A 27,307-nucleotide genomic window follows, 5' to 3' on the forward strand; every position below is an offset into this window, starting at 1 on the left:
CACTGCTGGTGGGAATGCAAATAGTACAGACACTTTGGAAAACAATTTGGAAACTTCTTACAAAACTAAACATACTCTTACCATATGATCCAGAAATCTCGTTCCTTGGTATTTAGTCAGATGAGTTGAAAACTTATGTCCACACGAAAACCCGCTCAAAGATGTTAAGAGCAGCTTGAGTCATAACTGACAACATTTGGAAGCAACTAAGATACTCTGCAATAGGTGAATGGATGAATACATTGAAGTACATCCAGACAATGGCATATTATTCAACACTAAAATGAAATGAGTTATCGAACTATAAAAAGACATGAAGAAACCTTGAGTGCCTATTACCAAGTGAAAGAAGCCAATCTGAAAAGGCTACCTACTGTACAATTCTAACTACATGACATTCTGGAAAAACCAAAACTATGGAGAGTGTAAAAGATCAGTGATTACCTGGGGTTGGTGTGAGTGAAGAGGGAAGAATAAATGGAGAACAGAGGATGTTTAGAACAGTGAAACTATTCTGCATGATACTATAATGATGGATACATGTCATTGTACGTTTGTCAAAACCTATGGAATGTACAACACCAAGAGTGAACCCTAAATTGAACTATAACTTTTGAGTGATAATGATGTGTCAGTGTAGGCTCATTGATTATAACAAATATACCACTCTGGTTGGGGATGTTGATAGTAGAGGAGAATATGCATGTTGCAGAGGAGTTGGTTAAGATGTGGGACATTTCTGTACTTTCTGCTCAATTTTGCTGTGAACCTAAAGCAATTTTAAAAATAAATTCTAATTTTTTAAAAAAACAATAAGATACCACCTCACACCCATTAGGTTGTCTACTATCCAAAAACAAAAGCAAAAAAACCCAAAAAACAAAATAACAAGTGTCGGTGAGGATGTGGAGAAATTGGAACGCTTGTGCATGTTGGTGGGAATGTAAAACAGTGTAGCCACTGTGGAAAATAGTATGGGTGTTCCTCAAAAATTTAAAATAGAATTACCACATGATCCAGAGATTACACTTCTGGATATAGACCTAAAAGAATTGAAACAGAGTCTCAAAGAGATACTTGTACACCCATGCTCATAGCAGCATTATTCAAAATAGCCAAGAGGTGAACACAACCCAAATATCCTTCAACAGATGAATCAATAAATAGGCAAATGTAGGATATACAAACAATGGAATGTTATTCAGCCTTAAAAAGGAAAGAAATTCTAAAACATACCACAACATGGATGAATCTTTAGGACATTACACAAGTATAATAAGCCAGTCACAAAAAGACAAGTACCGCATGATTCCACTCACATGAGGTATCTAAAGAAGTCAGATTCATAAAGTTGGAAAACCGAGTGGTGGTTGCCAGGGGCTAGGAGGAGGGAGAAAAGTGGCAATATTGTTCAATGGGTACAGAGTTTGAGCTTCATAAGATGAAAAATTTTTGGAGATTGCACAACAAAGTGAATATACTTAACACTCCTGAACTGCACACTTAAAATGGTTAAGATGGTATATTTTATGTTATGTGTATTTTACCACAATTAAAAATAAAATAAGAAGTGCTCAGCCTTCCTTAGGTATTAAGAAACTCAAACACTGAAAAGGAAAGACATTTGATTAAGCTTCAATAAAGCCAATGATACCAGACAAAATCAAAAGGCAAAAATTAAATCGAGGATGGGGGGATATTTGCAACCTTTGTGACAGGCAAAAGGCTGATAATATCACCAATGTACTATGCCAAGGACACTTATAACTCAAAAAGAAAAAGGTGAAAAATCTAAGAGAAAAATGAACCAGCTATTCTCAGAGAAAGACAAAAAAGTTAATAAAGGCCAAATGTATTCATTCTCATTAGTTACCAAATAATTTCAAATTTCAATTTTAGAACAGGAAGATGCTAAGTGTCTCCTTTCAGATTAGGAAAAATTGAAAAGATGAATAATTGCCAATGTTCCACATGGTTCTTTTGGGCACAAGGAGAGCCAGCTGAGCACAGTGGCTCAGTTGACACCTATTTCACATTTTCCTTTTTTTCTTTTTTTTTAAACCATTGACGTATTACTATTATAATCAGGAAAAAAGGTAAACAATTCTTAGGTGGTGAGTCATATGAAAATTAACAAGTTTCCACATGTTATAAACAAATGTACTGGACAAAAAACATCGATGCTCAGTGTCTGAGAGTGTGTGGAGAGGTGGTCTCACATACTGCTGGCAGAAGTGTAAACTTGTACAAACTTTTTGGAGGACGGCTTGGCAGTTTCCATCAATATTTCAAATGTTCTTGCTTTAACGAACAGTTCAGTTTAAGAAATTTACCAGATAAATATACTCACACATGCACAAAGGTGCATATAAAGTTTTATTATGAAATTGCAGCAATGTTCGTGTAAGTAAAAAATTAGAAATGACCCAAGAACTCATCAATAGGATATTGGTTAAATAATTTATGGTATATGCTTACTATAGAAAACTATGGCAGGGTTTTTAAAATTACCTAAAGTGATTTGGAAAGACAGCCGAGAATATTATTGAAAAAACATGGCGAGTTTCAGAACTGTTGTAAAAACATATGTTATAACATAATCCTATTTTTATGAAGTAATATAAAAACGTTGGAAAAATCTGAAAACAATCTGAAAGCATACACACCATACTGTTAACAGTGGCCATCTCTGACTCAGGCCTGTGTGAGGTTGTAAGGGACGTTTGCTTTTTATTTATTTATATTTTTTATTTATTTATATCATTTATTTATTTATTTATTTTTAGGTGAGGCAACCCTTGGTTGACCTCACAGATTGCAAGGACCTTGTCAGCTTACAATCCCTTGTTTTTTTATTTTTTATGCCTACAGCGCCTGGTCTTCCTAGTGATCTCCCATCCAAGTACTAACTAGGTCCGACCTTGCTTAGCTTCCGAGATCAGACGGGATCGGGCTTGTTCAGGGTAGCATGGCTGGAGACTGACATTTGCTTTTTAAAATGAACATTTTTGCCTTCTTTGAATTTTTTTGCATTGACTTTTGAAACCAGGGGGAAAAAAGTGCTAAGGGTGGGTTTGCTCATACTAGAAAAAAAATGAGTACTTCTGGCACCTGGGTTAACCTGCCACCTCCCCTACCTCCTTCTCTCTATCAAACTCAAGGCAGACTCCACCTCCCTAAGCATTTCCTATGGGCTCCGGTTTATTCAGACAGCCTTCCTTTCTGTTCTCTGAGCTCTGTGGACCCTGAGTCACAACAGATTCCCTTTGATTACAGGCTCTTTATTGTTTATCAGCTTACTGCACCAACCAAGGTGCAAAGGTCCACCTGGCCTCAGTGCTGAATGATTAGAAGGGAGTGGAGCCAACCCTGCCACAGTGAAGGGAAACAATGCCCCTCTGGACCCCTGATCAGGGCAAAGGAGACTGGCGCCCCATCCCCGCCCAGGGTGGGAGACTTGGAGGGGAGATCACCATCTTGGTACTACTCTTAGTTGCCTCTGCCAGCCAGGACTGACAAATCTGTTCCTGCTGGACAGCTCCCACCTCAGTGTCCGCTTCGCATGCCCCCATCAAACCACCACATGAGGACTTTCCCTGCAAGGCTCAGGGACCTGCAAGGCTCGGGGAAGCTTCCCAGGAGTCCTGGACTTTAGTCCTAGTGCTAAGCACGCAGGACAGTGGTCAAAAGATGAGAAAGTATGTGCCATGATAGCTACAGTGTCCCCACAGGGGGTTCTCTCAGCAGCAGGAACTCCTTAGCCACACCCCTCAGTTCTCGGTTAACGGGAAGACAGACCTGCACCAAGCCATTGTTCCAGAACACCGGAATCCACCAGAACTCTCATATAGTGTCTCCAAAGTGGGTGCAATTGTTCCTAGTCTGGTGCAAGCCCAGGACAGCTAAAAGCCGAAGAGAAATGTCATCCACACCTGGGAAAGAAATGCCCTGTGTCCTACTCACTTGCTACCACTCATACAAACTCCTAAGCCCTGGGCTGAGTCACCTGGGGTCCCAGGACACTTTAAGCAGGTGTTCAATGCATGATGCATGCTTCTTCTGGTGAAGGGTAGGTATCCTGGGCACTTGGGCAGGGGAGGGGTTTAAAACACAAATAGCTGAGCCCCACCCCCAGGGTCATCTGGGTGAAGCCTGAGAATCTGTACTTCTAACACAGTCCCAGGTCAAGTTGATGCTGCCTTCCATTGGGACAAGGATTATATTTTGGGAACTGCTGCGTTTAAAGATGGGGCAGTCAGGAGGGCCAGTCAGGAAGCTGTGATGGCTCCAGGCCAGACAGGACCAGAGCCTGAAGCAAGGCAGGGCCAGCAGGGATGGACCAGGAGGGCCGGAAGGGAGGACACAGAGCTGAGAGACATTTCTAAGGGGAGGGCCACCAGGAAAGGTGCCCAGGTGGTTGTGGAGCGTGAGAGGGAGTGAGGCGTCTAGACTGACTGGGGGTTTCTAGCTTGAAGGGCCAAGTGGAAGGACTCAGGTAGGAAACCCAGGAGGCACACCAGCACTGAGGGTAGGGGACAAGGGTTCAGTTTTGCAGCATTCTCTGGGTGGGTATGTCCCATAGACAATTGGTAATTTTAGTCTGGATTGGGCATGAGGTAGTTGGACTGTGGGAATATGGAGTTGAAGGTCATTGCCACAGAGGTGGTAGCTGATGATATGGGAAATATAGCAGCTGTCCAGGAAGAATACATGAATTATAAAAAGAGCAGGAACCACAGGACTGTGAAAAATTCTACCAGCGCATGAGTCTTGTTAGGTGTGCTTAACTCCAAGGCAGCTCTCTTGCTCTGTGATTCCCAATATTTAGGGACTGGTAGAGGAAATCCAGTAAGGAAGGGAAAACGGTAGGAGACAGTGAAGTTCTAGAGACAGCTTAAGGTGTCCTGGGATCCCAGGTGACTTAGCCAGGGCTTAGGAGCTTGTGTGAGGGGCAGTAGGTGAGTAGGACACAGGACATTTCTTTCCCAGGCATGGATGACATTTCTCTTGAGCTTTTAGCTGTCCTGGGCTTGCACCAGACCAGGTACAATTGCATCCACATTGGGGACACTGCATGGGTGTCCCAGGCCAGCCGAGATGGCACATAGCAGGGCCTTAGTAGGGAGGTGTGGAGGGAGGAGGCCCACTGCCATTCTTGGTATGGTTCTCTTTCCAGGAGCCGAGCTACATCTGGCCTCACTCTGGGCAGCTTATAAGGCCTGATGTGAGTTTTGTTTATGAAAGTGCAGCATAAAAGGAACAAATCCTCCAGCACCAGGGCTGTTGCCACTCAAGTCCTTTTGCATACATTTTTCAAATGATAATGCACTCTACCCAACCCCCTTCTCCACCCCTCAAGGCCGATTTATTGAAAAAAACACCTTATATGGTAATATTGCTAACACACCGTCAGCTGGCCTTTTTAGGGACTCTGTTTAAAGAAGATCCGCCTCTGGGTTTTATATTGCTCTGGTATTTTTGCCCAAGACACACCAGCCCTCAGTCACTGGGAGAAGGACTTCTCATACGTTTGGTGAGTACCATACAGCTTCTGGCAGCTCTTCCTTCCTGGGGCTGCCTGGCCCCCTGGGTGCAGGAGCATCTCTAGATTGGCCTGGCTTCCGTGACACTGGCCCAGGTCACACGTCGAGGCCCTCGGTGGGCAGAAGTGCCTGCAAATACACTGCTGCCTGCCAGTAAAAGGCATTTCTGGCCGTGGGGCATCCTGGGGCAGGGGCAGACCGGAACAGCGCTCCCTGCCCTACTAACTGGGTGGTGGGTAGAATATCACATCTGCACTGTGGTCTCTACTCGCCCTGATTGCCAAGGGCAGTGCACGTCTGTACTCTCACATCCTTCATCATGACTCCAAATGTCTGGCAGACTGCTTAAGGGGGGCAGATGCTTTTTGGAAAGCCCGCTTCTTCTCAGGGTATTTGTATCAAAGCCAATGACGTCCAGTGTCGGCGAGATGATTGTGTTCAGAATAAGAGTGTATTCAGTTTCCTGCGGGTCTCATTGTCCTCCGATTTGTGCTTGGCTTAGGTGAACAGAGAATTTTCTCATCCTTTGAAGACTCCAGGGTCACTGGGGGATGTTTAAAGTTAGGGATAGCATAGGGACGAGCATTCTGTGGCATGGAGCAGTTTTAGGGATAGAAGGAACGTAGAACCATCTAATTCATTCTCTGATGAGGATGCTGAGGCCTACCGAAGTGACTTGTCCAAAAGACTCACACCCACCTGTGAAACCACCTGTCAATGTCAATGCAATTATTCTCCCACACACACCCCACTTCACACACACACACACACACACACCCACACACACACGCGCGCGCACACACACGCGCACACACACACAAATAATTAAGAGGAAAATGACAATAAGGGGCTGTTTCCACTTTGTGATCAATCTGCTAACATTTCTTTATGGCTGAGGCAAGCTGGTGCAGTGGAGCAGGCCTTGGAGGCAGACTGCCAGCTACCAAAGTTACTGAGTAACCCCAGTTTGCTCTCTTGTAAAATGAGAGTAATAGTAATACTATCTACTTGGCAGTACTGTTGTGAGGATTAAATGAGGCAATATATGTATAAAGGGCTCGGCTCAGCACTGTCCCTGAGTGCTCAAACTTTAAGAACCACCTGGAGGGCTGGTTAAAACACAGACGGCATACACCGCACCCCAGATTTCAATTCAGGAGGCTGGGTTGGGGCCCGCTAATTCTCATTCCTAATAACCTCCCAGGTGGTGCTGAGATTGTAGGTCTGGGACCACACTTTACACAGGAAGGCTCTTAAGTGCTTGCTTTTATTATTTAAATGGTTTAGACTTTTAGATTATCCCTTGGGCTGAAAAGAGAGCTTCTTGTGACAGAGAGGAGTGGGTGCTGGAGAAACTGCCAAGAGCAGAGAGATTCTACATGCTGGCCTGGGAAACCAAGATAGGTGGTATGACATTCTGACCTTGAGGTGCTATTTCTTTCCTCCTTCCTTTCATTCATTCCGCTAACGTTTATTGAGCACTTATTATGGGTCAGACGTTGTCTCAGCTTCTTAGGGACAGTTTTGGGACTTCTGCAATCATTGCGTAAGGCAGAAAAACAGGTGAGAACCATAGAACAAGTAAATGTATGAAAAGGCTCCAAGAGGAGCTTCTCACTCAGCCCAGGGGTTATCAGGGAATGCTTCCTGGAGGAAGAGGTCCCGAAGTTGAGATTGTCCCAGTAGAGAGGAAGCATGATCTTTGGGACACTTTAAGTGGCTCGACTCTACTGAATTTAGACTTCAAGGCAGGAAACAGGGAGAGCTAATATCAGAGGGCCAGGTAGACTGGATTATAAGGGTTTTGTATATACTACACCAAAAGATTGGGCAACGGGGAACTCCAGAAAGGTGATGGAAAAGATCTGTCCTTTGAAGAGATTTCTCTGGCAGCTGTGAGGAGAGTTGACCGGAACAGAGCAAGAGTGCTACTGCTGTGTGTAAGTGGTACTGAACTGGTCATGCAGGGTGGTATGGAGATAGAATTAAGACAGCCTAGGGATTGGTTGGGAGGGAGGAGAGAGGAGTCAGGGTGTTGGGTGTAGGCTCTAGGGAGGGTGGCATGATTCTCTGAAGGGCGATTCCAGTTTAGAGGGTGGCGATGGGGACAGCAGTCTTGGAAGTGGAGTTGAGGTGCCAGGGGGCATGGGGTGTAGATGCCCAGCAGGCAGCTGACTCTGCCTATCTGCAGCCTAGGAGGGGGTCCTGGACTGAGCCAGGGGAATGAATGAGAGGCCCAGAGAAAAGCCAGCAGAGCAGGTCCAAATAGCAGAATGCTGAGGATCAGAAATATCACTCACCAGGAATCATTTTAAATTTAATCAATATATATATATATCTACCAAGTCTAGATACCCTGAAGTTAATTATAGGTAGTACTAGAATTTTTCACTGAAGGAATGTTTTTCATGAAGTGATTTCCCTCTGCCAGGCTCTTTGATCATGTGAATATGTGTGTGTGCAAATTATAATTGGCAGCTGCTTACTTGTCATTGGAAGCCCTCACCTCCAAGGTCTCCCCACTATTGTTTGAAGTCTCACCATCTGACGGGCCTTCCTTTTAGGGCTTAAACTTTCTGCTAATTTCCAAACTGACTTTGGAAACTAACATAAATTCAGGCTTTAATAACCATTGATTTGTGAAGTGGATCATTCAGCTCCTTTCAGCATGACAGACTTCATCCTGGGTGCAAGTTTTGACGGAGAAGAGTAAGAGAGAAAATAAAAAGTATTATTTTTGCAGACTTTTACTATAGGGATGGACAAACTTTTCCTGTAGAGGGCCAGATAGTAAATATTTTAGGCTTTCTGAACCTAAATGTCTCTGTTGCAACTGTTCAACTCTGTCATAGCAATGGCAGCCAAAGACAGTATGTAAATGAACAAAGAGCATGGCCATGTTCCAATAAAACTTATTTGTAGATATTGATATGTGAATTTCATATAACTCTTTGAGTTATGGAAATATTTCTCTTTGGCTTTTTGGCAACCATCGAAAAATGTCAAAACCATTCTTAGCTCATGGACCACACAGAAAGAGGCCTTAGTTTGCCAACCCTGATGTACAATTTGTAAAGCACTTTCGTTTCCATTATTTCATTTGATTCATCACCCCAAGAGATAGATGCTATGGTTTCCATTTCATAGTTGAGGAAACTGAAAGCCAGAGAAGGAGACAAAGAACTGGGCTACAGGAAGGGGATGCCTGGAGGAGGAGAAGGGCAAAGAAAAGAGAGGTGGAAGGAACTCTGACACCAAACCTTCAGAATGACAGGGAGTGGGTTCAAAGCCTCTGTCCTCGTACTTGCTTGTGAGGTGGGTAGGGACATGAGTGAGTGAGCAAATTCTTTGCACTCAATATGTTTTTGGTTTTTGGCCACCTTTGGGGTGAGGTGGGGGAGGGGCAGGTAGCTAACTTTGTGAAATCCTCAACGAAGCCCAGATGTAGTACCAGCTGACAGAGCCGGAACACTTTACTCTGCTTTCGGCAAGTATAAAGCAGTTGTGACCCCAGGAAACCACAGTGACTTTGGCTCTGGTTCAGCTGACACACTCAAGTCTAGCCACAAGTTACCAGCAAACAGCTGAGGAAGGTGTAGAATTTCCCCCCGCCCCGCAGAGACACTCCGGAGGAGTCAGGCTCCATGGCAAAGCCCTTCTTCCCAGGGCAGCGTGGGGCCCCGCAGAGGCTTCGGTCCAGGCCAGCAGCCCTAACCCCGCCTTCGCTTCCCTTGCTTCTCTCACTTTTCCTTTGGTACCACCTTTGAGAAAGCAGATTTAAATTCACCCAAAGCGCTGCAGAATGGTACTGTTGACAGCTTTATGTCATTTCGTGGCTTGTCTCAGATGCTGGGTAACAAAGTCCAACGCCCTCTTTCTGTATGGGAGGTGGGGGAGAACTCAGAGAGAGACAAAAGGGCTCACTGAAAGCCAGACAGGCTTGAGCTATAAATCGCAAGAGAGAGATCCTGAGGGGACCCTAGAGTGGGATAGTCACGGGGTGTGGCTTTGCCTCTTGGCCACCTTCTAGCTTTCAAGGTCGCATTCCCCTCAAGGTGGACCCCCTGCCAGAACAGGGAGGCATAACCGTTGACTGAACAGCTTGTAAAGAGAAAACGGTTCCTGTGTGGTTCTAAATCAGGCCCATGTAACCAAGCTGTCATGAGACTGGACTGTGGGGACCTAGGGAAACCAGGGGCAGCGCAGACCAGGTCTGGGTAGGCACCACTCACGTGGTAGAATTGTCATTCGACATTTATTGATCACCTACTATGTGCTAAACAGTGAGATGGGGCAGGGGCTATAAACATAAATTTAATTGTAATCCAGGCATTGGAGAGACTCAGAGGCTCAGAGAGAGGAAAGAACATAGACCCTTTTGTTTTAGGGCTTTGATGCTAACAGTTCTAAAGAGATAGAGAGGCAGATGCGAAAACACCAAACATGGAGAAGTTATGGCAGTTTCACAAAGGTGGTGACGAAAGGTACAAGCTCAGGCTTTGGAACCTGTCCTGGCGATGTCAGCCCTGCCTCTTCCCAGCTAGGAGAACTTGGGCTGTTTCTTCTCAATTCTCTAAGACTTGGTTTCCAAATCTGTAAACGAAGATAAAAATATCTTCCCTCAGGACTTTACGAAGATTAAATATACGTGAAGGGCTCCTAATTTTTTAAAATTAAAAATACATTTTTTTTTTTACTCAACACTGGAAACACTGAAATACTGCTGTGTTTCACCTAATAAAGCAGCTGTAACTTTTCCACTGCATTAAATATTCTGCTCTCTCCACTGTATGGAGGTTTCTGGCAATTGGTTTGCAAAATAATTTATTTGTTATTCAATAACTTTTTCAATATTAAAGTTGTTTCTGATTTTGGTTATTTTAAACAAACCTATGATAAACTAGTTCTTGGCCAAATCTTTGAAGTCACCCATGAATGTTTCCCAAGAATAAATCCCTAGAAGTGCCTTTATGAAGTCAAAGGATATATACATTTTATATCAAAAGATATTGATATATACATTTTAAGTCTTTTGAATAGCATTTCCAAATTCCTCTTCCAAAAAGTATTACAATTTGACACGTCAGCAGTGAATGCAAGCCCACTTCCCCACACTTTTCCCAGCAGGTCTGTCCCCCAAAACTGGACACAGTACTCTAACTAGAGGTGAGGTTAGCACTTATCCTGGCCTCAGAATGCAGCTGACTATCGATGAGACCCCAGGACCTGCTCACAGGTGCTGAATGAGAACTTTCACAGTTTGGTTATTTAGACTCACATGCAAAACGTCATATTTATTCTATTAAATTTAATCTTACTAGATTCAGCTTATTTTCTCTTCTAAGTTTCGGTTCTTCCATTCAACATATTTAATATTACTTTCTCCCCAGGTCTGTTTTATCTGAAAATTTGATCAATATGTGCTCTATATTTTCATGCAACTCATTTATTATAATGTCACATGAGAAAGAAAAACAAGAGTAGAGCCCTGAGGCATATCGCTGTCTCCAGGTTGATGCTGACCCATCAATTAATACCTTCCAGAGACAGTAATTCAGGCAGCTACAAATATGCCTAATTGATTTATTGTTCAGCCCACACGGCTTTATCAAAAGGGATATCACAGGAGAACTTGTCAGATGTCAAGATCAAGTTAAGCTCACCATCCCCCACCTTCTGCCCAGCAGTGAGAGGAAAGGGAGGGCTGCTACCCTGACAACATTTGCTCTTGGTAAGCCATTACCAATTTAAGCAATCACTGCTTCTTTAATAATGCGTATCAAACTTGCATATCAAGATTATCTGAGGTTTAGAGATCTTCCTTTTTTCCCTTTTAAATGTTGAACATTTGCCCATCTCCAGTCTTCTAACATCTCACCACCTCTCCATTCTTCCAATATTGTAGGAGGTTGGGAATCTTCTCTGCAATCCAGAGACTGTCCAGACCCAGAGACAGTATCATTTTGAGCAGCTAGGTGTTTTCCTTCAATCTCCAGTTTACCTCAGACCTTGATCTTCTCTCACCATTGTTTGTTTTATCCTTGTTGTTCCGAAAAGCTTTCTCCTTGACGACCATTGATTCATTCACTCCTTCATTTTGATAACAAATGTTTAAAGAGCCCACTCTGTGCCAGATATTGTATTAGGTACACTGAAGAATCGCTGGGGAACAAGACAGTTCCATCTCCTTCCTTAATAGAGCTGCAAATGAGTCGGGATATGCAGAGTTGATCATTGCTTGGGCAAGTTTGAAGTGCCATGGGGCAAAGAAGAGGGGCCACTAGGATCAGTGGCTAGAGAGGCCTCATGAAGATGCAGTGTCAACACAGAAGTCTGGCAGGTGATAGAAGTTAAGAGTAGCAAACAGGTAGGGAGAAGGGTGTTCCAGACCCTTCGTCTAATGGTCCAGAAGGGAGAGGAAGTATGAACCCTGCTTTGAACATAACAGGAAAGGGCTTTCTTTTACCCTTAAAGTTTTGTTAATAAGCTTTTGCTCAGTCTCTACTTGCCCTTTCTGACTTTGGCTCATGGCTTTGTCTCCTCTTTGCTTTGGTCATCATCTTCATTGTCCATGTTCAGCATAAAGCTATTAAGGGCCAAAGTCATAGGTTTCCTTAGCACTCATCTCCTTCCCCTCCTGTGGTTGCTCATTCTGAATGAAGCTTGGTTGGGGCTTCCTTCGCCACCACCTTCTCTTTCCATGCCTGGTGCTTCTTTTCTCTGGACTCCTGAAAGCCGGCCTTCCCAACCCTTCAGCTAGGACCTTTCCCACTCCCATCCACCCTGTGCCACCCAGGTGTTCCCAGGCTAAGAGGCAATCTGCTCACTGCCTCCTGAGTGTCTGTTACTTCTCCGCTATCACTAAGTGCCAAGGATTTGTCAGATATTATCTTTTAACCTCCCCCAAAGAAAGAAAACCCACAACAGATGTTGGAAAAATGAATTCCCTCATTCAATTTACAGCCGTTCCATTCAGCTATCAGCACTGGAAGAAGGACTTCCCTGTTTTCTCCATCCGAAGCATCAGGAGGCAGTGGGTCCCACCGTGCATCTCTTGCTTTCCTTTCCTCTCAGGCTGCCCCTTCCTCCTTAGGATTGTATGTTTCACCTATAACTACTGAATCTTTTTTTCTTAATGACATGTTAAGTTGGTTTTAATTATAAACTATTCATGAATAAGTCTCCTTTTAAAAATTTAAAACATTATAACTATAACTCAGCACCACTGCCCCCAGCCACTTTCTACCTCCAGAGGTAATCATGGTGATCAGTCAGACTTTTTTCCAGAGCTCTTTTGCTATGTGTTTATATCCACAAATAGAATATCATGGAAAATACACCATATTTGTTTTCTTGTTTTAAAAAGAACTCATACAAATGGTTTTATGCTATACATTCTATTTGGCAACTCGCTTTGTTCGCTCAGTAGAATGGTTTAGAAACCTGGCCATTAGTCCTTAAAGATAGGCCTGGCTCCTCTCTTAACTTCAGTACAGTATCCCAGAATTTAGACCTTGGGGTAGTTCCAAACTACCCCAAGACGTGTGGTTGCGTCTTTCTCTAGTTAAAGAGTGCCAGTTTTCTCACACCTTTGTCAACGCCTATCATAAAAAATTTGAATCTTTAACACTGGGTTAAAATGGTCTTATTTCATTTGCACTTCCCTGATAACTAGTGAAGCTGTGCATCTTTTCATGTAGTTGTTGGGTATTTGGACTTCCTGTCAATTGTCTATTCATGGTCTATATATACCGCACATTTTTTCAACTCCTTGCCTAACCTTCAAGTCTTTTAGAGATTCTCTCCATTGAATGAAAGCATTGTAGCCACTTCAGATCTTTAAGAAGCAGTAGTTTGCTCTGACTGCCATAGCAAAATATCACAGATTGGGTAGCTTATACAACAGAAATTTATTTTTTCACAGTTCTGGAGATTAGAAGTCCAAGATCAAGGTATTAGCAGGTTCGGTTTCTCCTGAGGCCTCTCTTCTTGGCTTGATGTCTGCCTTCTTATTGTGTCTTCACCTGGTCTTCCCTCTGTGCATGTCTGTGTTCCAATTTCCTCTTCTTATTGAGTCACCCATCTTATTAAATTAGTCCATTGGACAACGGTCATATTGGATTAACAACCTCATTTTTACTTTAATTACCTCTTTAAATGCCTTATCCCCAAATATAGTTAGGACTTCAACATATGAATTTGGGAGGTACACCATTTAGCCCATAACAGCAAGGTAGAGGGAAGAGGCCCAAGTGCCAGAGACTGGGAAGCCAGGTACACACTTGTTTCTCCTGGAAATGGGCCCTGGCTGCAGGTGGGGTCAGCCCCCCTAAGTCAAGAAGACTGTCTCCAACATGATTTTGACAAGTGGCTGACTAGTTCTCTTCTCCCCCAACCCCCAAGGTGCTCCAGCTCCTGGTTCACTTGGCCACACTCACCATGTGTGAAGAGGAGACCACTGCACTTGTGTGTGACAATGGCTCTGGCCTGTGCAAGGCCGGCTTCGCAGGAGATGATGCCCCGCGGGCTGTCTTCCCTTCCATCGTAGGCCGCCCTCGCCACCAGGTGTGTGCTTATCTGTATACAAGGCTTTGAGCCACTAGGAGTAAGCACTGCATTGTGGAGACTACGTTACGCTGTTCGTGGTGTGTGTGTGTGTGTGTGTGTGTGTGTGTGTGTGTGTGTGGGGGTGGCCTCTCTCTGATTAATAGAGCAAGACCCTTTAAATAGAAATATCCAGATTCTAAAACATCCATCAGACACTCAATGATGTTACTATGTCTGGCTTAAGTCTTTGGGGTTTCTAGGTTTGAAAAAAAACTTTTAAAAATATATGTGATTAAACAAGTCCCTTGCCTTTAAGAAATTTATATTCTGTGAAGATATACCCACAACTAATTTGAGATCACAAGCTGGAATAGAGGCAAAATATTTCACCAGGGGAGCACAGAGGAAGGAGAGAATAAATATGAATGAAGGGACTAGGGAACAGGAATCGTTTGTAGCAAAAAAAAAAAAAAAAAAGGTAACTAAGGTTAAGGAGGATCTCGGCACATGGAGAGAACAACACAAGCAAAGATTTGGAGGTGTAAAGTTCGAGCACAGGATATCTGAGGAAGGCAAGTACAAGTCGTGTGTGTGTGTGTGTGTGTGTGTGTGTGTGTGTGTGTGTGTGTGGTTAGTAAAGTAAGGGGAGGAAATGTATGAGTGGGCCCTATTCTCTCTCAGAAAAGGACATTATCTTAGGAAAGAGAAGAGAAACAAGCCCACAAGAAACCCTCCACCTTCTCTCCCCATCATCTCCTCATTCACTGGTATCTCCCTTACCCTTGTCTCCTGCTATTTTGTTTCCTGGGGAAGAAGGACATTTTTCCTATCTTCATCTTTCTTTGGAGACCCTCTGATGCCTGAGTCCTTCTAATGTGAGCCCTCAGCCAATTCACGTTTCTCTTCTTTTGCTTTGTAGGGTGTAATGGTGGGAATGGGCCAGAAAGACAGCTACGTGGGGGATGAGGCTCAGAGCAAGCGCGGAATCCTGACTCTCAAATACCCCATTGAACACGGCATCATCACCAACTGGGATGACATGGAGAAGGTATCAGTGGACTTCTCCTTTAACGTGCTTATTTTAATGATAATACATCATCATGCCCCTCATATCCCACAGTCCTCTGTGCCCTGTCAACTCTTCCTCTAAAATGCTTCTCACATCCTCTTTTCCTTCTTGTGCATCCCATGGCCATTTTCCAATCAAGGATGCCATCTTCTCTCACTGGACTACTGCAGTGACTTCCTGACTGATTTGTCTCCTGCCTCACCCACCTAATTAATTCTCTGCACTGCTGCAAAGCTTATCTTTCTAAAAACAGATCAGGTTATGTCACTCACCTTCTCAAGAACTTTTTGTAGGTCCTCACTAACCAACAGTAGGTTCTGAACTCCCTATCTGGCCTCTGAGGACCTGGCTCTGCCTTAATTCCCAGCTTCATCTTTTCACACAGCTTTCACTCTAAGCCAGTGGCTTATCCCTTCTTTCAAATGCTACTATTGTCCCTAGAGAGGTAAATGGCTTCTTTTCCTTTTATTTTCCCTGTCATGACCTCAGATAGTGGCATTGATGCTATATTATTATGATGATTCTCTAATGAAATTTTTAAGCAGGAATCTATAGAGGTTTCTAGAAGCATTGTGTGTGTGTGTGTGTGTGTGTGTGTGTGTGTGTGTGTGTAAGAAATACCAGGCCAGGGTGTGGGGGGAGGGGGAGGAATTTTTAAATGGTGGTTTGTGATCAACAAAATCATGTGTGCAAAATGCTAATAGAGCCTTTTTATATCCTTTTGATAAATTCTGCTGACAGTTGGCTGAGAGTTCTTGTTTCTGCAGTGACTGCCTTTTGAAATGTAATAGAGGGCTTATTGAGAAGACCGCCCCTGGGAATAAAGAATGTTGATTTGAAATCTGTAATTCACTATATTTCTCTCTAACTCATAGATTCGGTCACTCTGGATGTGAGATAAATAGATAAAAGGCAATAGCTTTCACTTCACACAGTGGAACAGTGAAGAGCAAAGACACTGGAGCCAGTGACTAGGAGATCTGGTTGCAAACCCTTCCCTCCAAGCCTCAGTTTCCTTATTTGCAGAGATAAAAATACTTTCTTCATTAGGTTGCATTGGAGATCAAATGAGATAAATACTTAGTATAACCCCAAGGCAGGGAACATACTTAATGCTCAACAAATGGCACATACTAGTCATATATTCTTAACAATATCTAATTTGAAAACATAACAGACAAAACATTTTATTCACAGTAGTAACAATATGAACTCTTTAAAGAAACCCCTAAAAATATATGATGTGCCTAAAAAGAAAAACTGAATAGGATAAAGTTGTCAAATCTTCTCAAATTAATTTATTGTCTCATTGCTATTTCAATAAAAATCATAATTTTTAAATTGTATACACTTAATGTGTATAATTTGATGATCCGAAACATATACATACACACATACACAGTGTGTAGCAGTCGCTACATTCAAGCTAATAAACATAGCTGTCACCTCACATACTGACTTTTTTTCTTATAGTGAGAACACTTAGGAATTATTTTCTTAGCAAATTTGAAGTACACAATATAGTATTGTAACCTATAATCACCATGTTATACGTTAAATCTCCAGAACTTATTTATCCTGCATAACTGAGACTTTGCACCCTTGACCAACATCTGTCTATTTCCCTCTCCCCTACCTCCTGGTAACTACCATTTTACTCTCTACTTCTATGAGTTTGACCAAAAAAAAGAATCACAATTTTTAATTATGCAAGATAATCATAAAGTATGTTTGGAGAAAGAAATAAGGAAAAATTTATTAAAACAAAATGAACAAGAAAAGCTATGAGAGGAGACTTGCCATGTCCAGATATTAAAATGTAATATAGAGTTATAAAAATTAAAACTGGTACCAGCACAAAGGTAAAGAGAATTTTCATGTATTTACATGATAAATGAAACTTCCAAACCAGAGAGGAAAAAAATATTATTCAGTGAATTATTCTGGGACAACTGATTACTTATTTGGGGGGTGAGTAATCTTTGTTTATTGCGTTTACCTCATACCATTTACCAAACACATATCAATTGAATATAAAAGTTAAATATAAAAATTTCAAGTGATAAAAAAAATACAGTATAGTGTGAGTATTTATCAAATTTTGGTAAAAGAAGTCATAGAGAAAAAGAACAACAAATACGATTTCTGAAAAATCAGAACTTTCAGCATGTGAAAAATGAAACTAAATTTATTTTTTTAAATAAAACCAAATTTAAAAGGCAAACAACAAATTGCAAAAAATATTCACAAAAAGTGCAGTGAAGGATTAATATCAATAGCTAATGCAAATTGATAATTAAAAATACAGTTGCCACCAAAGAATATGAACAGATAATTTGCCAAAAAAAATGATAAAAAGTTGCAAATTTGAAATTGTTTAAATACATTTGAAATAAAAATACTAAAAGTGAAACAACTAGGTATTATTTTTATCTATCAAATTATTTCATATTTTAAGAGCAAGAATGCTGAATACAGGTTAGGGTAAGACAGGCACTTTATCCTTCTGGAGTAAAGAGTAATTCAGCCTCTTTGTTGATAATAAAAATCAAAAAGTCTTCCAATTGCCATACTCTTTAGCCCAGTAATTCCACTGTTAGAATTCTTTTCTTTGAAAAATATCCTGAATAGAAAAAAATGTAATATGTACAAAGATGATTATCACAGGATTATTTAAAAACAGAAGTCGAAGATATCACAAATAGTAATATGATTAAATAGGTAATAGTATATGATGAAATGATGTGTAAGCATTAAAAATAAATGTTGAATTTGTTAAAGATAAATATTTACTATGAAAAAGAAAATTATTTCTGTTATATTAACTGAAAAGTGGAGGAAAATGAAACGGAACATAAAAATATAATAATAATATAATAAATAAAAGTATATGAAATAAATGAATAGCAACAGTAATAAATTTGAAAATACATAGAAGTAAAATTTAGGAAGAAGAAAAATGGCAAGTTATTAACAGTTTATTATTAGGTGATAGAAATATGGAGGATTTTTATTCTTAAAAATACTTTTTCCAATTTTAACATTATTAATATCCTTCATTTTCAAAGGACTTTATATAAACCCCCCAAAATGAAATAAAATGCAGATGTTTGGGTCCAACACCCAAAGATTCTGAGTTATGGCTCTGGGATACTCCTAGGAACCTGTACCCACCTGGAGCAGTTATTCCCAGTGATGCTGATAGAAGGCGCCTGGGGCCCACATTTGAAGATATACTGACATCACCTCATTAAGACTGATTGCCATCTCCTTCGCGTCTTTTGTGACCCTTTCAAACTCCAGGACCTCCCGCTTGTGCCTTTTGCTCTGCCTCAGATGGCCTCCTCATCCTGTGCAGACCTTCCTTGCCTTCTGAGTCTACCTAAATCTCCTAGGAAACGAACTACTGCTTCCTCAACCTTCACATAAAATGTGGATGTCTTTGTATTTTGTCTTTTTGTCTGTCTTTCTCCCCTCCAGACTTTGCAAGTAGGATCTATGGGCCATGTCTGGTTCATGCCTGGCATCCTTACACTTAGCACCATCTTAGCACAAAGCCAGACATCTGTTAACATATGGGTACGATGGAATCAAATGATCCTGTGCCCCACCTCTAAAGAGATCAAAGCCCTTAGGTCCCTGACACTCTTTGCTGAATCTCTCTGACATAAAAAATAAAATCTCTCTGAAATTTAAAAAAAAAAAAACCAAAAACCTTTGAAGTAAAAAAAATAAAAAACTCTTTTTGTGGTCTGGGATCACTGAAGAGGGAACTGGATGCAGAGGGAAGAAATAACTTCTCCTAAAACAGTAGTTCTCCACTGGGGCTATTTTGCCTCCCCGGCGACATTTGGTAATGTCTAGAGACATTTTCACTTGTCACACAGCTGAAGAGGTGCTACTGGCATCTAGCGGGTGGAGGCCAGGGATGCTGCTTAATATCATACAACGCACAGGTCAGCACCCTTCCGCAACAAAGAATTATCCAACTTGAAATGTCAAAGTGCTGAGGTTGAGAAACCCTGCTCCAAGGCACACCAGCTCAATCAATAGCAACAATAGAAGTTCAAGTATATCTGTCAGGTTTTCAGCAGGAGACAGTATACACTGAGCTGGGGTTGGTGAGTTAATTTAAGGAAGGACTACTTACAGAGTTAGGGAACCAGAAAGGGATGTTGAGGCACCCAGGTACTAGCAACAGAGGGAAGCTCTTACACCCCTAAGACTGGAGGTGAGGGTGAGAGGTGGGAATGTCACTAGAACTAGGTGAGAGCTGGAGTCCTGGAGGAGGGGCTACCCGATGAAGGGCCACCATTGCCAGGAGAAGCACCCTGACTGCTCTCCCTCCGTTCACTCCCCAACTCTTGCTGGTACCATCCATCAGCCAAACATAATCAGATGACAGGAAGCAAGGAACACTAAGAAATGCAATGGGTCTGGCCGCACTGGGCACAAAGCAGGGGAGAGAAGGGAGAAGAGTCCAATGGAAAGAGGAGGGAAGGTCTAATAGAAATAATCAATACACTACGTGTGTTGGCCCCAGGTCTGAATCCTGTCTGGGCTCTGCTGAGAAGGAATATAACCTCTAAAGGTCAATCAGAAATTCTCAGGGCTGACAGCTCTCCTCCCCAGACCCAGCCCACCCTGAGAACATTGTACCACACTTCCACAGCACGGACATGTCAATGGGGACTTTCCAGCCCACTGGAAGTCTCCTGGACTCATCTGACTTTTGTCCCAAACAGATCTGGCACCACTCCTTCTACAACGAACTGCGGGTAGCACCTGAGGAGCACCCTACCCTGCTCACAGAAGCACCCCTTAATCCCAAGGCTAACAGGGAGAAGATGACCCAGGTAAGAGGCCAGGCAGATTTGAGCACTGGCTCAAATATGCAACATGGATGTTCAGCCAGATCCTTTCTCCCATTCATGCATCAATGCAATAGAATTTTTTTAGGACAATGTTGGGCTCTGTAGGGGGTGGGAGTAGGGTAAATAGACATAGTTCCTGCCCTTAAAAAGATTGCAAACCATTCTTTGGGTCAAGAGGTGCTGTGATTTCTGCCAGACAGTCTTTAATTCTTCATTGTCTTTTCAGATCATGTTTGAAACCTTCAATGTCCCTGCCATGTATGTTGCCATTCAAGCTGTGCTCTCTCTCTACGCCTCTGGTCGCACAACCGGTGGGTAGCCCTGCTGTAATCGTCCTTAAAGGGGAGGAAGGGAAAGCTGGGCTCCTGCAGAGGTTTCTGCTCAGAAGAATCAAATGAATAGCCAAAGTCCAAGGAAAACCTCGCATAGGGATAACAGAGGGGAAACCATGTGGATGTGAATCTGCCCAGTGTAGCTGGAAAGAGTTCACATGAACAAACCATAATTAGTACATCCAGCAAGGACCATTTCCCTCACAGTAGTCAGTCCAGGAACTTACATACACTTTCCAAAAATATCGGAATATTTCTGCTCATGAAACAGCAGCAGCAAAACCTGTGATGGTGACTATGCAAGTATGTGTCTTTGGTATAGAAAGGTGCTTAAAGAAACAGAGGAAGCTTCAAAATAAGTGATGTTTAGCAGGGACTTCACAGCTTCCATGAACATCATTCAAACATTCATTCATGTATTCAGTGATTTGTCCATTCATTTATTCGTCAAATATTTTCCATTCCTGCCTGCCATGTGCCAAACATTGCACCAAGCTGTGGGCACACACTTATAAACAAGGCAGACCCTACCATTATGGAGTGAACAGTCTAGTGGGGGAGAAACGAAAGTAAAAGATAATTTCACTGTAGGTGATAGAGACAGTGATAGGGAAGTACAGGGTATATACAGTTTTGAATCCTGTGCTTTGCACTTGATTTTATGTTGTAAATATCATGTTTAATGGCCATGTGGTAGTCATTGTATATGGTTCCATAATTTATTTGTTTATTTTACCATTTGTCTACTGCTCGACCTTTATGCTATCTCCATTTTCTTTTTTATTATAAAATATGCTGTGATCAACATCCTTGTACAAGACTAATCTACTAGTCCCTGGATATTTATTTTTCCATCTAGCCCTTACTGAATCATCTTATTAGTTATAATCATTTCCAGTTGATTCTCTTGGGTCTTCTAGGTATATAACCATATAACCGGCAGATGACAGTTCTGTTTCCTTTTGACAATAATACTCTTTTTCATTTTGTGTCTTATTGCATTGTCTAGAACACCAGGACAATACTAAATAATAATAATAATAAAATAACAATATTATAGTGTTTCTCAGCTGCTAAAGAAAAATATGGCAGTTGGAGATCATTGGGAACTGGTCCCAGATGAGACAAGAAAGACTTTCATCGGTCATATCCCCTCTGACCATAGGCATCGTCCTGGATTCAGGGGATGGTGTCACTCATAACGTCCCCATCTATGAAGGCTATGCACTGCCCCATGCCATCATGCGCCTTGACCTGGCAGGCCGCGACCTCACGGACTACCTCATGAAGATCCTCACAGAGAGAGGCTATTCCTTTGTGACCACAGGTATCCAGCCTCTTGTCTGATTCCAAGATCAGTTCAGAACCAGATCTGATCTCCACGAGAAGTTCTCAGGACTGATGAAAAGTCTGTAGCTCTGTGTCCTCAAACTCTATTTGGGTTGATGGGAAGGCCCTAGGCTGGGGCTGGACCTCTAGATAAGACCAGATAATTTAGGAAGGCTTATTTAAGGAGGAAGGTTCCCGACCAAAATGCCCTGGGGATGGAGACAAGGCTTAGGCCTACTTATTGTAAGAAGAGCTCTTATGGGCCCCTTAAGTGCCCTTTCACAGCATTTCCTCCTTCCCCTGGGACATGCTACCTCTGTCCATGTCCACACCAGGATCAGAGCTAGTTTTTAACAGTGCTGAATGGTAGTAAGACCTGGTGATGCATTTTATTACCTGGGGGCATTGATGATTTGTCTGAGGACACATGGAACAAATAAAGTCTGAATATCTAAGGAGAAAGTGTCATGCCTCAGTGGCCACTCTGAGCAAAACGGGGTTTTAGGTAGGGGCTGTCCCAGAGTCTAAAGGTCACAGCATATAAGCTTACATCCAGACCAGAAGTGTGTCTTGCAAGGCCCTCAGGAAGGTCTGCAGCATTGTCAGGGCAGAGTGAAGACAGCAAGGAGAAAAGCTTGCGCAACATTTTACTTGAGAATCAAGACTTTGAACTTCCCCTTTAGGAAGAGAAATAAAAAAATTAACATTCATCCTAAAACTGAATCCAGAGTAGAAGTAAGAAGGAGATTTTCGTGGAGATCAAAATGGGACAACCAAACTAATAGAACCAAGTGTCTGCTTTCTGTCATTTCTACTCCTTCTAGCCGAGCGAGAAATCGTGAGAGATATCAAAGAGAAGCTGTGCTATGTGGCTCTAGATTTTGAGAATGAGATGGCCACAGCAGCCTCCTCTTCCTCCCTGGAGAAGAGCTATGAGCTGCCAGATGGACAGGTCATCACCATTGGCAATGAGCGCTTCCGCTGCCCAGAGACCCTCTTCCAGCCTTCCTTCATTGGTGAGGTGCTGCCCAGTCCCTGCCAATCAAGAGTGGGGAGGGTGGAAGGGTGAGTGAGGATAGGAAGAGAAACATCAGGAGTCACACACACTTCGTTTATTGTTTATACATAGCCCATATTTTTCCAAGAAGAGGCAAAAATACATTAACAGTACGACTAGATAAAATCAGATTTTTAATAAAAGGGTAAAGAAATCAAGATAAAGAAAAAGCAGGAGAAGGAATATAATATGAAACTAAGAATGAAATTAATATACAAGACATTTCTTGGATCACTCAACATTAGGCCATGGGGCTGAAATTTATAGTAGTAAACAGATGGACTCGGGGGTCAGACCTGGTTTTAACTCCTGACTCTGCCTCTCAAAGCCCTGTCACTTTGGACATGTTACCTTCTTCAAATCTCAGTTTTCTTATCTATAAAGTGACAGTGATGATAGTACCTACTAGATAAAGTTGCAACGAGGATTAAATAAGAGAATAATACAAGGACAACTACTTTCTTGAGGGGTGTATAAGAGATAGGCCTATAAGCAAATGTTGGTATACAGTGTAGTGGGAAGTAGCAAACTGGACAAGGAAGGCTTCTTAGAGAATGTGAATATGTGAACAGGACATTGAAGAATGAGTATCATTTTAGGGTATCTGGGGATGGAAAGAGTGCACAGTGGAGAATGGCATACAAGGCAGATGGAATGGTATGTTCAAAGATATGGACATGTGAAAGGTCATGTTTTATTTAGGACACCGTGAGAGAATTCTGTGTGTGTGTGTGTGTGTGTGTGTGTGTGTGTGTGTGTGTGTGTGTGTGTGTGTGTTGTGTGTTTGCATACAGGGGAAATGGGAGAGAATGGCTGGGCCACACAGCGAACGTGGGGATTAATCATATCAGCAATGGAGCTCCCCTGAAAGCTTTTAGGTATCAGTGTAGCAAGGTCAGGTTTGTATTTTAGAAAGATTCTTCAATCTACTAAGCGGAATTATATCACATGGACAAAAGACTAAAATAGAGAAGGCCAGGTAGGTGGAGATGAACTGGTTTGGCATGCAGGAAGATCTTGGTGTCAGGCTAAGGTAGCTAAATGTCAACCTGTACGCAATGGAGGACTGTCAAAGATGATATGATGGATATATCCATACAATGAAATATCATGTGGCAATTAAAGAGAATGAAGTACTTACACATGTTATAACGGTGGATGAACCTTGCAAACATGCAAGGAACCAGACACAAAAAGCCACACCGTGTATGTTTCCACTTATATGAAATGTCCAGAATAGGCAAAGCTATAGAGACAGAGAGTAGATTAGTGGTTGTCTAGAGCTGGGGAAGGGGTAAAGAGGAAAATGGGGAGTATCTGCTAATGGCTATGGGATTTCTTTGGGGGCTGTTAAAAATGTAAAATTACATTGCGGCAGTGGTTGCACAACACTGTGAATGTATTAAAAACTACGAAAGTGTACATTTTTAAAGGGTGAATATTATGGTATGTGAATTATAGCTCAATAAAGCTGGAAAAAAAGATGATATAATGAAAATGTTCCTTTAGAAATATACCCCAGGCAACAATGTGAAAGATCATTCAGAACAGGGCGATGACCAGTTAGAAGGCCTGGTCTTGCAATCCATTTAGTGAGTTGATTAAGGGGCTGAACTAGCATAGTTGCAATAATAGAATGATCACTTGAGGAGCTGGAGGTATGGGCATTTTTTGGGTGATGTATGCTGACTGGATGGATATTGTGATCTCCACTAGGCATGGAGTCTGCTGGAATTCATGAAACAACCTACAATTCCATCATGAAGTGTGACATTGACATCCGCAAGGACTTATACGCCAACAATGTCCTCTCTGGGGGTACTACTATGTACCCTGGCATTGCTGACAGGATGCAGAAGGAGATCACAGCCCTGGCCCCCAGTACCATGAAGATCAAGGTGGTTCTTGACCCAGTTCTTTCCATTACGTTCTTCATATAATGATTTGTCAGATGCTCAGACACACTGCCAGGCCTGTAGCTCAGTGGTCTCTTGGGTTCAGCACCATCTTGGTCTGGGCCAGATTTCATCTTGGGGGATTGTGTTCCTTGGGCACTGATGAGCTGGACACACATTTAGCATGAGCTCTCAAACACAATCACATGATGTCGTATGAGAAGAGGGTGAAAGAATTTGGGATGAAGAGAGTCTTGAGGAGGTTGAGGAGGAAATCAAGAGGAAGAAAATAGAGGGGAAGAAAAGGAGGCAACACTTCAGCATCTCTAAACTTTAAAAAGGACTTGAGTGTTACCCCAGAAGAGGGTGGAAGTTTCAAAGAGAGAAAGTTTAGCCAGGAGGCAGGCTGCTGGTTAGAATTCACAGAGACTTTCCTTGATTCCTGGACAGCCTGTTGTCCCAGCTGGGCCATAGCCCTCCCCACACGGTGTCTCCCCAGGGCTTCTCACTTCATAGGCTTCAATAGAATGGGAGCCCACTTGTCTTACTGCTTCTCCCCAGCCTCTGGTCCATAGGCTATCAATAATACAGTCTTTTTTAAGGGCTTCTAGGAACTTTGCTGCTAGCAGGTTTAGAAAAAGAATGGGGAATAGAATAGAGATAACAAATAGGTTGACAGTTACAAAGTCTCCCAATAAAATTGGTCTCTGAGGAGTAGGCCTGATCTGAGGAAGTATATTCTCTGTCAGTATTCTAAGAACCTTCTTCACACAGGAAGGCTGTCCCAGGCCTTCCCACTGCCTAGCAGATAGTGCTCAGCACAGGGAAGCAAAGCGGAAACAGGTGAGAACCTGCGGGCTCTTATTCGCAGCCGAGCCCCTGGAGCAGTCACGCTTACTGAGGCCTGCCACATGGGGGGCATCCTGCCAGGCCTGAAGCAGGGGCTTTTTATCAGGACCCTGTGTCAGCATACCAGCCTCACCCCAGATTCTGGTTCATCAGGGCTGAGGTACTCCCACCACCTCTACTGATAAACGAACACCAGTGATTTAAAGCATGTCCCAATTTGTGATCCGCTGCCCTGAGTTTAACAATATGTGCCAGCCTTCAAGGAGTTTAGGATCTATTAGCAGTCATGATCAATGAAAGGGCAACTTAAGTAAGATAAAAGGAGGAGAAAGAGCACCCCAGGCAGGGGACATAGAGTGAGCAAAGGTGCTCGGGGGGGTGTGTGTGTGTGTATATTGGATAGCAGGATTTGTGTAGAGGAATTGGGGGAGATGAGGCAAGTCTCGGGATATGGAAGAAGAGATATCAGGTACAGGTGGGGCTGAAGCCGAGGACCTCTGGCCCAAGACAACCCAGAGTTTTCTCATAACTAGAACTGCCTAGCAATAAAATATGTGCCTGTGCCATTCCTTGAGGTATCTGTTCAAGGAGTGATAGGGTGACTTTTGTCTGCCTGAATAAGATAACTTCTAAAGACCCTTCTTATTCTGCAATACTGTGATCTCTGTAAGTTAGGAAATATGTAGAGAGATTCTAAGGACACAAAAAGTCGATTTAGTTTCTGGTTTGTTGTAGCGCTAGATTCTTAGACCCTTCAAAAATTGGGAAATTAGTTGAAGAATCACAGTCCTGCTAGATCCATTTTTAGGTAGCGTTCAAAGTTGTTTGACAGGACAACCAATTTCTGAAGGCTAAGCTCCAGACTCCCGTGGCAAGAATGAAAATGTATGTATGAATTTGAGAACTCAGATACAATATAGATGAAGCTCAAGACAGGGTCTGAGTAGGCTGGCTCAGACTCAGGAATGGAGGAAGCCCAGCCTGAGCTACCCATGTATACAAACTCCAGGCAAGAACAGAACATACTCCCCTTATAGGTGTTTGTACTGGTCAGCTATTACTGAATAACAAACAACTATGAAATCTCAGGGTGTGTAACAATTAGCATTTATTGCTCGTGCATCTGTAGTTCAGCTGGGAGTCAGCTAAGCTAAGTCAGGCTTGCCAAGGCATCTCTGCAGGTCCACCCAGCTCAGGTCAGGTCCACATCTCTCATCATGGGACCCAGGCTAAAGGGCCAGCAGCCCATCAAGGGAAGCTCTTCTCAGGAAGATGGCAGAGGCACAAGAGAGCATGCCCAACTGCATGCCTGAAGAGTATTTTAAGCTCCTGTTTGGGTCATGTCTGCTAACATTTTATTGGTCTAGCCAAAGTGACAGGGTGGATCAGTGCGCTCTTCCTAGAGGGGGGATGGAAGAGAGCGAACATTTGAGCGATAGTCCAATGTACCACAAGGTTTACCCTGTTCCTTTCTGATCATGGAGGCTGTCCTTTTCCATGGCAGCCTGGCAGTGTAATGAGATGATTCCTGGACCACCTTCCCTATTTCCTTAGGGACTGATCATGATTCACTTTATTTATTCTTTGCAGATTATTGCTCCCCCAGAGCGGAAGTACTCCGTCTGGATTGGAGGTTCCATCCTGGCTTCTCTCTCCACCTTCCAGCAGATGTGGATTAGCAAGCCAGAGTATGATGAGGCAGGGCCCTCCATTGTCCACAGGAAGTGCTTCTAAAGTCAGAACAGGTCGTCTGGGAATCTCCTTAAGACTGCTCTGTTACCACTCACAAAACATTAAAACTTGCAAGGCTTA

General features: G+C 42.7%; 1 protein-coding gene and 1 pseudogene across 1 annotated transcript; one reads left to right on the forward strand and one right to left on the reverse strand.

Moving 5' to 3' along the window:
- Positions 1 to 2,862: 2,862 nt before the first annotated feature.
- On the reverse strand, positions 2,863 to 2,980 carry LOC120594672 (uncharacterized; annotated as a pseudogene).
- A 2,433-nt stretch (positions 2,981 to 5,413) lies between these two features.
- Positions 5,414 to 27,307, forward strand: ACTG2 (actin gamma 2, smooth muscle). Its single transcript, XM_039852494.1, has 9 exons — positions 5,414 to 5,533; positions 13,947 to 14,108; positions 15,010 to 15,138; positions 19,905 to 20,015; positions 20,260 to 20,344; positions 21,531 to 21,692; positions 22,519 to 22,710; positions 24,468 to 24,649; positions 27,086 to 27,307. Exons 2-9 carry the CDS (start codon positions 13,983 to 13,985, stop codon positions 27,227 to 27,229), a joined length of 1,131 nt encoding a protein of 376 aa, XP_039708428.1. The 5' UTR covers positions 5,414 to 5,533; positions 13,947 to 13,982; the 3' UTR covers positions 27,230 to 27,307.

The sequence above is a fragment of the Pteropus medius genome, unplaced genomic scaffold, assembly GCF_902729225.1.
Source record: "Pteropus medius unplaced genomic scaffold, Ma_sr-lr_union100, whole genome shotgun sequence".
In the NCBI taxonomy this organism is placed as follows: domain Eukaryota; kingdom Metazoa; phylum Chordata; class Mammalia; order Chiroptera; family Pteropodidae; genus Pteropus; species Pteropus medius.